Source organism: Seriola aureovittata, chromosome 19, assembly GCF_021018895.1.
Source record: "Seriola aureovittata isolate HTS-2021-v1 ecotype China chromosome 19, ASM2101889v1, whole genome shotgun sequence".
NCBI classification, from domain to species: Eukaryota; Metazoa; Chordata; class Actinopteri; order Carangiformes; family Carangidae; genus Seriola; species Seriola aureovittata.
This window is the reverse complement of record NC_079382.1, coordinates 13222563-13236225: the sequence shown is the minus strand read 5'-3', so window position 1 is coordinate 13236225 and position 13663 is coordinate 13222563. Positions and strand designations below refer to the sequence as shown.

At 42.5% G+C, this 13663-nt stretch overlaps 1 protein-coding gene across 2 annotated transcripts in view; it reads left to right on the top strand.

Annotated features, from left to right (window-relative positions):
* The window catches only part of stxbp5a (syntaxin binding protein 5a (tomosyn)), an 88641-nt gene that overhangs the window by 39026 nt on the left and 35952 nt on the right, over window positions 1-13663 (top strand). For both annotated transcript variants that reach the window (XM_056405216.1, XM_056405217.1), the window contains 2 exons: window positions 6745-6879; window positions 13478-13541. In XM_056405216.1, coding sequence (XP_056261191.1) covers window positions 6745-6879; window positions 13478-13541 — 199 coding nt within the window. The remainder of the gene's footprint in view (window positions 1-6744; window positions 6880-13477; window positions 13542-13663) is intronic.

Genomic DNA, 13663 nt, shown 5'->3' with positions numbered 1-13663 from the left:
ATGCTCTTAGTACACACAGTGGACATGTCATACAGACAAAAGAAGCAGTCAAAGTACAGTAGCTGGGATGTGCCAATCCAAAGAACGGATGTGATAAAATTGCAGTTTTAATGTAGATGTGTGCTATTGCTGGGAAATACATAAGTAACATCTTCTGACATGTTGACAGGCTTCAACCCTTGATGATGTGAGCCAAGACCCGGCCACTTTATGCACTCATATACACATTGCCCTTGAGGTCTGTCTGTCAACAGCATTCCTGTTTCTTTTGGCACCACATGCTGAGCTGCTGGGCCTCTCAGGACCATGAACAGCAATAGGAGCTATAGAAAAATGTATGGAAGTAAAGGCATTTAGATAATAAAATTTTACATTAACATAATGTGGGACCAACTTGCACCTCTTGACACGCATGTAACAGGTAAACAACTTCTATTTGTACCATTCACCTATCATCTGACTTGGAACAAGTCATGTGTTTTGCTTTTAATGCAGTTGTTTGTGCTGTTATAAATGTGACGGCATTGCTGATTCAGTGTAGCATGAAAAATCCTCCTTGGCAATAAACATTGTTATTCAAGCAGAGCACATGACATTCTTCATATGTATCTTACATTGGTTTCGAATTATGTTCAAGTGTTTGCAGATCAGCACTCCATTTCCTCTATTTGTGTAATGACACGCAACTCTGCAGTCCTCCATTGCTATTGTTGTAATAGATGCCCCAAAGTAGAAGCCTCTTAAGCTAATGGGACCATCAGGGTTTTGTTGGGCCCTTCTTATTTCAGCTTTCCTATCACACAGTTTGGTTTATCCCCTCTGGCTCAGAAGGCTGCAAATATCTCTTATCTCTGCTTTGTTTATTTTTTGTAAAAGGTGTGTTTCAAAATGGCCATTAGAAGGTCACTTTTAATGATCACAGTTTAATGTGTCATCTGAAGTTGAGAATGGTTGTCGAAGTGAAGCCAAGAAATGCAGATTGTTTTTAAGACCGACGTGTTGCAGGATTGAGTCTGACAGATCTGTAAAACCTATAAAAGTCTTGGTCACCCACTGCCACTCTATCTCATCCCCCACTTTTTTTTTTGCTCCTTTGTTTTTCTCCTCTCTGACTGTTTGTTCAAAGCTTGACTTTAGCTTGTCAGAATGTAGAGGACAAGGCAGCCATTTCCTCCGTCAAGAAAAGGACAGTCACCCAACCAGAACTGCCACGACAGCCTCCTAACAGGGTGCAACAGAACAAAAAGAAACAACAGCCAGTCAGAGGCCAAATGAAACACTCAAATTTATACTACCCCCAAAAATTCTAGGCATATCATTTACCACAGTTTGTTTCTGTGTGGATATCACATACATTTTTTCAGGTTTATTGTATGCACTAGTTCTAATTTTGAGAAATTTACCATATCGCTCTCTTCCTTTGAGTTAGATGAGAAGATTGACACCATGTTAGTGACTGTGTGTTAAGTATGGAGCTACAGCCTCGAGGTGATTAGCTTAGTTTAGCATGAAGACTGAAAGCAGGGGGAAACAGCTATACTGGTTATCTCCAGTGTTCAAAAATACAGTTACCAACACCTCATAGACTTGCTAACTAACATCTCATTTGTTAAATCTATACGAATCTATAAGAATACAATTTGTGATTTTAGAGTGAATTACGTGCAACAAACAACAATTCATCTGTCCACCCAGCACTTCAGTGCATCGTCTCAGCTTGAGGTGACGACCAAAAAAGGAACGTTCCAGCATGCAATTCTGCATAAAACCAAAAATTGTTGCTTTAACATTTCTGTTTGTGTACAGAGTAAAGAAACAAGATACAACATGTTAATTTGTATGCTTCAAAGGTGCTGTAATTTTTATGCATTGGAGAGAGCCTGGCTAGCTGTTTCCTCCTGCTAAGCTAGGCTAATCGCCTCCCAGCTCCAGCTCTATGCTTAGCGCACAGACATGAGAGCGGTATTGATTTATAGCATCTAACTTTTGTCAAGAAAGGGATTAAGTGTATTTATTCTAAAATGTTGAACTTTTCTGTTAATGGATACATTGGTGTTGGGTGGCACTGCACCCAGCTCTCTTGCTAACAGCATCTTTCTTTACAACTGCAGAAGATTACCTGTCTTTTCACTTTCACTGGGGACAAGGTTATACACAGAAACTCAATAGGTATGGCTGATGTCAGCGCAGGCCAAGAAAAATAAAAAGATAATATTTGGTTCACTGCCAAAAATCTAACTGTTAACTGCTTCTTTTCACACAGTTATTTTCTACAAATAATTCACCTTTTGAAATCTGTAGACTGCCTCATCATCTGAGGGCCCGTTCCAATACTTCAGACGGATCCCTCTTTCCCACCTTCCCTCCTTTTTCTTTCCCTCTTTCCTCTGATCAGAATATGAGTTGATTGGTGAAAGCAGTGTGGCGGAAAGCCCTCCAGCGTCAGCATCCATTCACATCAGATCACAGGCACTAGGGGAGAGGAGAGAAGGGAGGAGAGGAGGAGTTGAGACAGACTGGGCCTCAGCCAGAGAGCAGTGAGTCAGTCTGTGGGTAGGAGTGTGGGGATGCAGGGAGCGCAAAAGAAATCCTGTCGAGTCATTCTGGCGTAGGATGCTCTCGTCACCTCCTGGCCTCACAGGAATGCACTGCAGATGTGGATGCTATCGTCAATTCAGGGTGATATGATGGGAGATAATAAGAGGGGGGAGCCACATGTGCACATACACACACACATACACCAGTACTCATACAACACAAATTAGACCTGATCTCTGCACTTGGTTAGATTTTTTAAGGAAATTTTGTTTATCAGTGCAATAACTACTATGTACTCTTGATATAACTGGGTTTAGCCTCCAAACTGAGTTTACGCAGGGTTACCTCAGGGATGCTGATCTAGGATTATATCCCTTCAGTGCTTTTTTTTTCCTGTCTCCCTTTTTTACTCGGACTTAACCTCCTAACTGTACAAACACATATATAGAAAAAAACTGTGATGGTGAACTAACGTCTGCTTTACTTTAATGATAATAAAGGCACATACTTGGATCGATGTTTGCAGGTGTCTTTACAGCGGAGAGAGAGTGTGAAAGTGCTTGAGAGATGTGTTGTAGAGGAATTTTTGTGTGTGTGCGTGTGTGCATGCCCTCTCTTATCAGATTAGATTCTTCTTAACTGAACCCCTGTGGCTAGATTGGGGTCTCTGGCCTCTCAGATTCTCAGATTAGACTCCTCTGTCCCATCTGGAGCTTTGCCAAATGGATGCTGTATGCCACCACCTTTGGTGTGATTTGTGTTTTGTTATTTCAACAGTGATGGGCAATTTTTCTGATGTCTAAAGAAGTATTTGACAGTTAATCAGCTTTTGTTGTTGTTGTTGTTGCTAGATAATCACTCTGATCTGCATTGTCTTTGTCTGAAGCCGCATTTCCAAACAATGCTGAAGGAATATATATGTATCTCAGTTACTGTAAAACGTCTGTGGGTTCTGCTCATTTTAAAAGAGAGTACTGACAAGATAAGATAACAGAGGATTAACATGCAGCTTTGTCTGTTTTACAGTGTTATAGTATAGACCTTTTTGTCAGCATTTTCCCCTGCCATTGTGCACACAAGCATAATTCTTTAATTAATATGTTTGGATACATTACGATTTTACATAATAACACAAGTGTCAGTGGTGTATTTTGTATCTTATTTCTGTTACGCTGCAGTGACAGTGACACGCTTTGATCATAGGAACTGAATCCTATCCTTTTCGCACCACATTATTGTCTAGTCAGCCAGTAAGTGGTCAGTGCTTTGCTGAAGGGCAGTTTAATAAAAGTTGTTCAGAAAAATGAACCAGTAACTAGATGAAGGCAGTTTAGATCAAAGTTTTCAAACTGATGATTTTCTAATGGGAGATTAATACATGTGTAGCAATGATCCTCTTTGATAGGAACATCACAGAAAGCCCTGTGTTGGAAATGATGAGTTTCCCCTCTCACAAATTCATTTGCAGTGAACCATGCTCTCATACGTCTAGCCCACAGTGCAGTTAGCCTCAGAGTTGTGTGTGGCAGGCATCTGTCATGTCTGAGGCAATGTGTTTTGCCCTGAGCCTGCAAGCTAGCTGCTGCCTTTGTGTGTCGTGACCACTTGAAGCTGGAGATTTCACCAGGAGACACGTGTGCACACGACAAGTGTGAACACAGTGAAGCACACACATAAGAGCACTTGCACAAACCTTTGTATTTGCAATGCGAACAAACACACACAGCGAAACATAAACACACACACACTCACACACTTCCAATCTGCGAGCAAATTTGTATAATTATGTTCCTGACACTGCCTCTCAGTTGGCCTCTCATGTTCTACCTCTCTGCGCACATACACAGATCAAGCGTATTTATATACAACATACATTTACATACAGTACATATGTAATTACACTAATTTATATCTGTTGCTGAGAAGCATGTAAGCATTGAAAAATGTACACACACAGGCACAAGCATGTACAGGCACATAAATAGATTTGTGTGTTGCACAAAATCATCTCTCTGAAAGCTAGCACATGCACACACTCCAGCCCTCACATACATAGACAAGGCACATCTGTTTGTGCAGATGGAAAAGGACATTAAATCCAGTAGACAGTCTGCCTACTGGATATAACGACGCCACAAGTTGTCATGAAAAGTCATGTTGCCCTGAGTCATCTTGCCTGGTTAAGTGAGTCTGTACGAGTGTGTGTAGCTCAGTGATCAACTGCTCATGTTTCAGTAAGTCAGCTCATACTCTTGCAGCCCCGTCTTCTAAAAAAACATGTTCATATGTGAGTAATTAGCGTGGGAAAAAACATTCTCTCTTGGTGAGTTTGAAAATCCAGGCAGCTTATTTGGCAAATTGTGTATAGAACCGGATTTTGTAGGAGACAGGATTGCAAAAAGGATCAGGCCAGGTCATGCTCCTACTGTATGTGGATGTAGGTTAGTGTGTATATGTTCAAGTGTTGCTTTGTGTCTGTTTTGTGTCTCTCTTTGCACATTTTGGACTGTGTGGATGAGATTTATGTCAAGTAGCCCAGCAGTGCCTGTGCTCAGAAATATGAATATATTGATGTGTTAGAGCAGAGCATTGGGGCAGAAAGGAAAGGTGTGTCTCTGTGTGTATGTCTGTGTGTAGGAGCTGCTACTCTCAATACAGCCCTGGAGCAATTGAGTGAGATTCAGAGAAAGAGAGGCAGAGGGGGGGGGGAGGGGGGGGGGTAGAAGCTGTCTGAGCATTAAAACAAGCAGGAAAGGTAGCTGCCTAAAGTCACTGCAAGGACATGTTTATGCCGGTTTATGTTTTGCTGTGTGTTTGATGTTCCTTAATGTCTATGAAGTGCCACATGTTTAACCCTCATCTCCTACAATATACATTTTTATCTGGACCACTAAAATCCTTCGCCAAAAATGTTCTGGAGGAAATGTTTGCCCGCTAAAGGTCACTTAAGGTCAGGAGGAGATGGCTGGTTTTGGTTAAATGCTGGTAAAGTTAACGTGTTTAACGTTTTGCTTCAGCTCAGCATTGATTTTTTTTTTCCCACCATGTAACAAAAAAACCAACCACTTTACCAGGTTCTTTTATTTGCCCTTAATCATAAAAATCTTGATCATGCTGTAGTTGCCTGGAGAGGATATTGTAAGGGAAACAAATGAAAAACATATTTGCTACAAAATAAATTTGCTAATACAACATTATTTTTAGGAGAGAGGCTTGTAGTGTAATGTAATTTGGAAAAAAAAAAAGTCACTGAAGCATGGGAATAGGGGTTATTATGATCTTCCTGTAATACTACATATGGCCTGGTCTTTAATTCAATGCCAGTTTTATGAATTCATCTCTGTCAAGATAACATTTTAATCTGATTGTAAGAGGGAAAACATGCTTTATTTTATCTCAATGTAATATATTTTTTGACATATTATATCTACTTTAATCCGTCTTTGACAGCAGATAATACATCGATATTAAACTTGTTCTGCTGAGTGATTCCATTTCTAAATATGAGTTAATCTGTAAAGGAAATACTCCACTGTTTCCTTCCTGTAAATAATGGACAAAGACAGTGCTGTCAAACTGTTGCAGACTTATTTCCCTTCCCAACTGAGATGCGTTTCCCAGTTGATGAAACTTGTAGCTCAAACCAGCGTGCAGAATCAAAAGGATCACTGGGGGAAATGGACGACCTTGAAATATTAGCAAGTCCGATCACCAAGGTTGTACATTATTATTCCTCAAGACGGATTGGAGGTTGAATAAGAAGATGGATGAAAGGACAAAATGATGAAAAAGGGATGAGAAGATGAATGGATAGCCACAGTTAAGGAGGGAAGGTTTATAACCTCTCATTAAACTTAAGTCTGATGGATTGATGAAAGGAGGAGGTTAGGGGGTTGATGATGAAAACAGGAGAATTATGGGTGTCTCGTTGCCCTCATGTATCCTGTAGGTCTGGAGAGAAGGGGCTGATTGAATGACTCAAAAATCTCTCATCTCCACCGCTTCGACCTGACGGAGTGGTAAATAATCCTCTCAAAGTTTTGCATAATTTGTCTCTGGTTGTAATAGGACGTCGAGTGATTTTCAAGAAGCGTCTGACTCTCGTCTGTCTGTGTCTTTCTCCCTGTTCTCCCCCACATCCCTCTTCTTCTCTCTTGTCATTTTCTACTCCTCTAACACTTCTCTCTGCTCTCCTTCTCTTTGCAGAATAACTTTCTGCCACCTGCCCTTCCAGAGCAAATGGTTGTACATCGGCACAGAACGAGGGAACATCCACATCGTCAACGTGGAGTCCTTTATGCTCTCAGGCTACGTCATCATGTGGAACAAAGCCATTGAACTGTGAGTGTTGCTGCCCACGTGTTCCCCCTCTGATTCTGCCTCCCACTCGTTTTGCTCTCAAAGTTCTTTGCATTTGTCAGTCGCCTGTTCTTCAAATGCTGCATGATTTAGGATGCTGGTGAAAAAGGTTTTTTTTGCCACGAGTGGGTGTGTGTGTGTGTGTGTGTGTGTGTGTGTGTGTGTGTGTGTGTGTGTGAGGTGGGGGGTTCGCATCCAAAGTGAATCACTGATACGTAGATCAATATTTGAACTCTGTAGGACTCAAACTCATATTGCCAGCACTGCAACACTGATCTCAGGGTCTATTGACTCACCTTGCAGCACTTAAGTGAGGCGAGGGATGCAGTGTAATCAGCGTCTTACCTTTCAAAAGGTTATTGTAGTTTAAATGTAATGAGATAAGAAAGAATCATTAGTCAGTCTATCATTTTCAGACACAGTATCAGACTTCAGGTAGTGAGCGACCTGTCTCTTTGCTGTTTCAATGGAACTGTCAGCTTGACAGGCTCCATTTTGGTTCCCTGCTGTAGAGACTTAAATTATTCACTGGAGCGTTTTGCTTTACGCTCATCCCCTTCCGTGTGTGCATGTATGTATGTGTGTGTGTGTGTGTGTGTGTGTGTGTTAGGGAAAAGAGGAGGAGGGATGGAGGGGGTGGAACAGGTGTCTGCCGAGATCAGGGTACGGCACACACAGACGTCTCGTCTCGTCGACAGGGCCGCAGGGAAGAAAAGGCGGGAGTGAGTGGTGGGAACAAGGGAAGGGAAGAGGGGAGTGGGGGTGTGTGTGTGTGTGGGGGGGGGGTGTATGACAGAGAGGAGATGGGAGTGGAATGGATGAGACAGGGCTTTTGCCTGAGGGAAAAAGGACATGCAGAGAGGAAGAGTGATGGAGAGGAATGCAGTGGTGACAGAAGGATAAATGCCGGTAACAGAGGGCAGAGCAGAAGATGGCTGAGAAGAAAGGAGACGTGCAGATAAGTGAGGATGGAGAGGTAGATGGAAAAGGTTTCCAATTAAAAAAAAAAAGGGCAGAAGAGGAAGGTAAGGAGGTGATAATGATGAGATAGAGAGAAGATAAGATAGAGAGGTAGATACTGGGGTTCTTCTTGGCAAGGGCAAGCAATAACTACCATTCTTTTTTTTCTTTTTTTTTTTGCTTAATACTGCTTTCCTCTTTTTCTCCTTCGCCTTTACAGTACCTCTCACTCCTCTTCACCTAGATGTCAAAGTGTTTTTTCTACAGCCATCCACACTTTATTCCAACATATCACTTCTATTTCAAAGCTGGTAATGTTACCATGAAGAAGTGCTCTGTAGAAAAAGTGAATATTTATCTGGAGTGTTAGAAAGAGTTGATTGATTCAAAAAAGAAACTTTCACTATTATTTTATTAGAACATCTCAATCATCACAATTCAATCAACATACAGTACATTTCTTGAAATAATGGACTGCATTTTCACACCCACACACACACAGACACACAGCAGTAAGTTAATGTGCAAGGCGCTGGCGTAGCCATCGGGGGCAATTTGGGGTTAAGCATCTTGGTTGTGTGGTTTGGAAGAGTCAGGGATGGAAAGCAGGCAGGATGTTGCTAAAAGTAGTCGTTTTCGAGAACACCGGAGTTTATATTGGAATTAGAAACTGAACTTTATGCCACGTTCACATCAAACAAAAGGTCACACAGCCTGTAAGTAGAACTTTACACGGCCTTGATATCCCCTTCTCGACACTGCAAATGGCAGAAGCAGTAAACGTTCACCATGTTGCTTGTCCAAGATAATAAGAATCAAAATTTCCATTTATATTTGCAATATTACAATGACATGCATACACCCTTTCTCACGCTCTTACTATTTTCTGCTATCTTACAGATAGAGTAAACATCTTTGCATCTTCTCTCATCTTTGCTCTCTCCTCCGTTTCCACAGTCCATCGAAAGAATAATTACCCTCCCTCCCATCATCTCTTAACATTGTGCTCTGCCACCCCTAACAGATTTGTTAAGCCACCAAACTTTCTTTGACGTGTTGTTGTTTCCGCCAAAACTGTAGCTCTGCACAATTAGTTTGAGGAAATGAGGTTTCCATATCTTTTAGTTCAAGCCTCAATCACTCAACACAGCCATTCTGTGGGATATTGTGCCTTGAAGATGGCGGCAGTGTCAGGAATTGATTCTCGGATTTGTTACAGTAGCTTTCAGTTTGCATATCTGTTTGAGTGTATGAGTGCGTCTCTGTGGTTTGCTTTGATGCAGATCAGAGAGGTGTGAGGTGATTCTCTTGTTCTCCTGGGTCTCTCTGCCAGCTGTGGGCTCAGGAGGGTTGCCATGCAGATGCAAAAGCCTCTGTCTCATTGTTCTCCCTCTGTCGCCGGCATCAGGCGAAGTTAGCACTTGATCTAAATTAACTGCAATAAGAGCTGTAACGATTAGTCGAGTGACAGAAAATTAATCAACAAAACTGTTTGTGATTGATTCATCGTTTAAGTCATTTAACAAGCAGCAACTGCTGGTCGCATTTTCTCAAATGACAGAAACTTCTGCAAGAATTGAGAATTGTCTATCCTAGTGTTATTGTCACCTACATACTGTTGATGAAAGCATTATTTCAAGACTTTCCTTAAAGCTACACCTCTGTTCTATTGTGATTGTTGTAATGAGGCAAGGATATGATGTGCACTGGGGTCATCTTCCCTTGGGCCCTGCTATTTGGAGACAAGCTGCAGTAGCTGTGCCAGTGGCCCCAGGCCTGCCCTGGCCCAGTGCTCGGTGTGTTTGTCTGACTCACACCTGTTCCCAAGCTACTGTACTGAAAAGACTAATACACACACACATATCCTACAGTATATAACGGACTGTGTGGCATTATAGTTCAGTCAGTGCTGTAGGCATTAAGGACATTGCAGTAAGGCCACACGTAAATCTCAGTTTGTTCACGTGATGCATAATTTGTCTGTGTGTATGCAATGTGCTGCACATGTCAGAATTTTTGTATGTTTGTAGCTGGCAGCATCTGTGTGTGTGTGTGTGTGTGTGTGTGTGTGTGTGTGTGTGTGTGTGTGTGTGTGTGTGATTTGATTCAGCTAGATGGTCACTGGGCACAGAGAGCCGGGGAGAAGTGGGACAGGAGTGGTAAAATGTTAACAGCTTACTATGACACATAGTTCACGTGAACGTGTTAGCCTGAGGCCCCTCCTGTTCCGTCCTCTTTCATTTGCTCCCGCTCTCCCACTCAGGACCCTGAAGCTATTGTAAATACTTGTTTGAATTTTTCATGCTTTTACGTATGTTCCTGCACACTGTGGTTTTAAGCATGATGTGTGAATGTTCTCAGCTGGTACCGCAGTGCACTGATAAAAAGAGCCCTAGTATCCTTCAGCATCTAGTATCAGACTCCAGTATCCAGGAGTCTAGGCTGCAGGTGTAGACCTGGTACAGTGACCTTTCCTTCGGGACACAGCCTTAATCCACCACCCTATGTATTTCATGGTGATAATTACATGTTGCTTTGCTGTTTCAAATTATTTAATTCAGTACAAAGATTTATGTCAGTAAAAGATATCATTATTCATAAAGTCCTGCCTCAGTCTTCACTTCAGTCCTGGATTTTAAATGATTTACGTCTCATGCTTGTTCAACCCGTCAGCTCAACTATTGCTTTAAATGCAACAGAGTTATCACATAATGTTTGTTATTATTGCTTTTGCTGTATCTGAGTTAGATTTTACCCAGGGAGCAGCACACTGTGCATCACAGTTTAGCTAACAAACACACTGTCATTCAACAGTAAAAGGGGAATGAGTGCAAAATGCTACTGGTTTGGTCAGTTTGAGGATTTGGTATGAATTTGCTGTTTGATCATGTTCTGAAAATCTCTACATGTCCTCACTGAGGTCGGGGTGGACCAGCACAGCTGGGAAATGTTTTCTATTCTAGAATAATCATATATAGCAATCATGTATGATTCCCTGAAAAATCATACATAATGATAACAAATTAGCTCCAGATATATCCTTTACATAAGTTCCTCTGGGTTAGCACACACACAGTCACTGAGGTGACATGAGGCCACATACGGTATGGGTCTGCTGCAAACAGGCTTTTCAAGCCATGTTGCTGCGGAGACGCTGTCATGGTGACTGCGCCTCTGCTGCCTCAGAGGGTGTCACCCGTGGTGACAACAGATGTTCGGGACTTCACTGTGCATGTGTGTTTCAGTGCACATGTGTGTCTGTGTATGTAGTTCAGCCCTTGAATAGGTATGCTGACTAAATACCTGTGCTTTTATTCATACATGCATAAAATCAGAAACCCCTTTTTACCAATAATTGGTGTGTGCATGTGTGTGTGTGTGTGCGCGTGTGTGTGTGTGTGTGTGTGTGTGTGTGTGTGAGGACATGTGGGTGTGCTTTGACTGAAGAGATGTTTTAAAATTCAATGAGGTGTTACTCTTCCTATTGCTTAAACATCCCCCCTGCATTGTCTACGCACCCAGAAACAATTGCTTTACATTGTGTGTGTGTGTGTGTGTGCGTGTGTGTGTGTGTGTGTGTGTGTGTGTGTGTGTGTGTGTGTGTGTGTGTGTGTGTGTGTGTGTGTGTGTGTGTGTGTGTGTGTGTGTGCAGTCAATGGTCTATATTCTGTAATGTCATGAAGGCATCATTGTGTTGGGAGGATAATTGATATACATCTGATGCAGTAGAGGTTTATAAAAGATGACTGTCTGGACTGGAGGAGCTAAAGGGAGACGACCTTTAAGATTTTATGATGTACCGAATGAGCGTTGTATTTGCCATGAGGCATCAGTCATATATGTGACGTGAAAGACTTTGAATTGGCAGCTGAAATACAAGAAAGAAGCTGCCACTGATACAATGAGAGTAACAAGCATGCGTAGAAAATATGCACTTATAAGCACACATACCCAAATGTTCCTGTCCCTGAAGCCCTTTTTACCCCGTATGCAAAATGTAGAGTTATTAGCAGCACACAGGCAGAAATGTGTGGTCACAGGAGCGTGTTGAAGTAGTTAAGCAGGCGTGTGTGTACATGTGTGTCTGTGTGGTGTGTGGTTGGGTGGGTTTGTGTGTTTGTGTTTGTGAGTATGGATGATTTTTGGGAGCCTGTCTGTGTTCTGCCCATCCTGCCTCTGTTGCCATGGTGATTCCTTTATCTCCAAACCTGAACGTGTATTTGTGGACTTTGTTAATATGTTCACGTCAGATTTATTTACTGTATAACAACAGGTTTTAACAAAACAGATTTGCTATGGAGTCTCACAGGGGAACATAAAATCCTGAAACAAATGAGAATAAACCATGTGGGACAGGAGAGCGAGGCTTTTATGCGTACAAGTTGCTTTTTTGTAATTCAGAGAGAGGGTAATTGTTATGGGTGTATGTTTTCCAAAGGGGCTGGGTGTCAAGATGTGTTTTAATTGTGCCGTCATGCAAATGTGTGTGTACATGTGCGTGCTGCTGTGGACGGCTGTTAGCTGAGAGACAGGCAGTGAACGGGGATTAGATAAATCAACAGCTCCAGCTGCAGCAGAGCTTAGGTAATAAGGCTCCGGCACTAACAGGCTAAATATAGAGACAACTGACTGACTCCCTGCCTGCCCACTAACTGCTACCTTCCACCACACACACACACACACACACACACACACACACACACACACACACACTCACGCACACAGTACTATAGATTCACACAGATATGCGGGACTAACTGAACAGGGTTCCCTGCTAATTGATTTTTGGTGAAATATGTACATCTTTTAATAGTTTGATATTATCATCAGCATGTCCTGGCCTTTGCCGACAGACTATGTATGAAAAAAACTCAGCACTGCTAAGACGTGGGCCAAAACAAACATTACTTACATTTGGTTGCAGCTCCTTCCTCTTCCTCTTCTTGTCAGGCATCCATGCCCTTTCTCCCTGGTTTTGGGGTTACGTTTCAGGCTTTAATAGTCACTCTTTTTCAGCTGTGACCTTCTCTGGCGTTCCTCAGCCCACATCATATCTTTAAGGCAAGGCAGGTTAGGTAAAATCCTGCTGCCACGTGGCGCAGAGAGAGGAGATTTGACATAAGGCTGTCTGGAGGGTAAAGCACAGACAGAAGGGGGAGAGGAGGGGGCCGGCCGAGCATTTTGTGCCATCGTCTTCGCTGACATGCAAATGGACACACACACATACACGCACGCACACACACACACACACACACACACACACACACACACACACACACACACACACACACACACACACACACGCACACACACATACGCCAACACCCAGGCACATACACATGGCCATTGGGGACTGTCTGACCTGACAGAGCCATCCATCACAACCTTCAGTGAGTTTATGTCTTTGAACAGCCTTTTAGAGCCTTGGAGTGATTGGCAGCTCTGTCCTCCCTTGTGGACCTCCTCCTCAGGTTCAAAGACACTTGCTTCCCACCTTAACCCTCTCCATATCACTATACAGTACGTCTATGGCCTCGTTTTGATGTGCTTTGTGTCTTAAAGAGAAAAACACTCTCTGTCTGTCTCTCCCTTTGTCTTCCTCTTGTGTTTCTCTCATAAGGTCCTCCAAGGCTCACCCTGGACCAGTTGTCCATATAAGCGACAACCCAATGGACGAAGGAAAGGTAAACTGTAACTTTTTTTTCTACCCACACACTCTCTGTTGTTCTGAGTTGATAATAGCAGTCAATCTCTTGCCTATATCAATCACACACAGCAAGTGCATATACAATGTTACATTACTTAC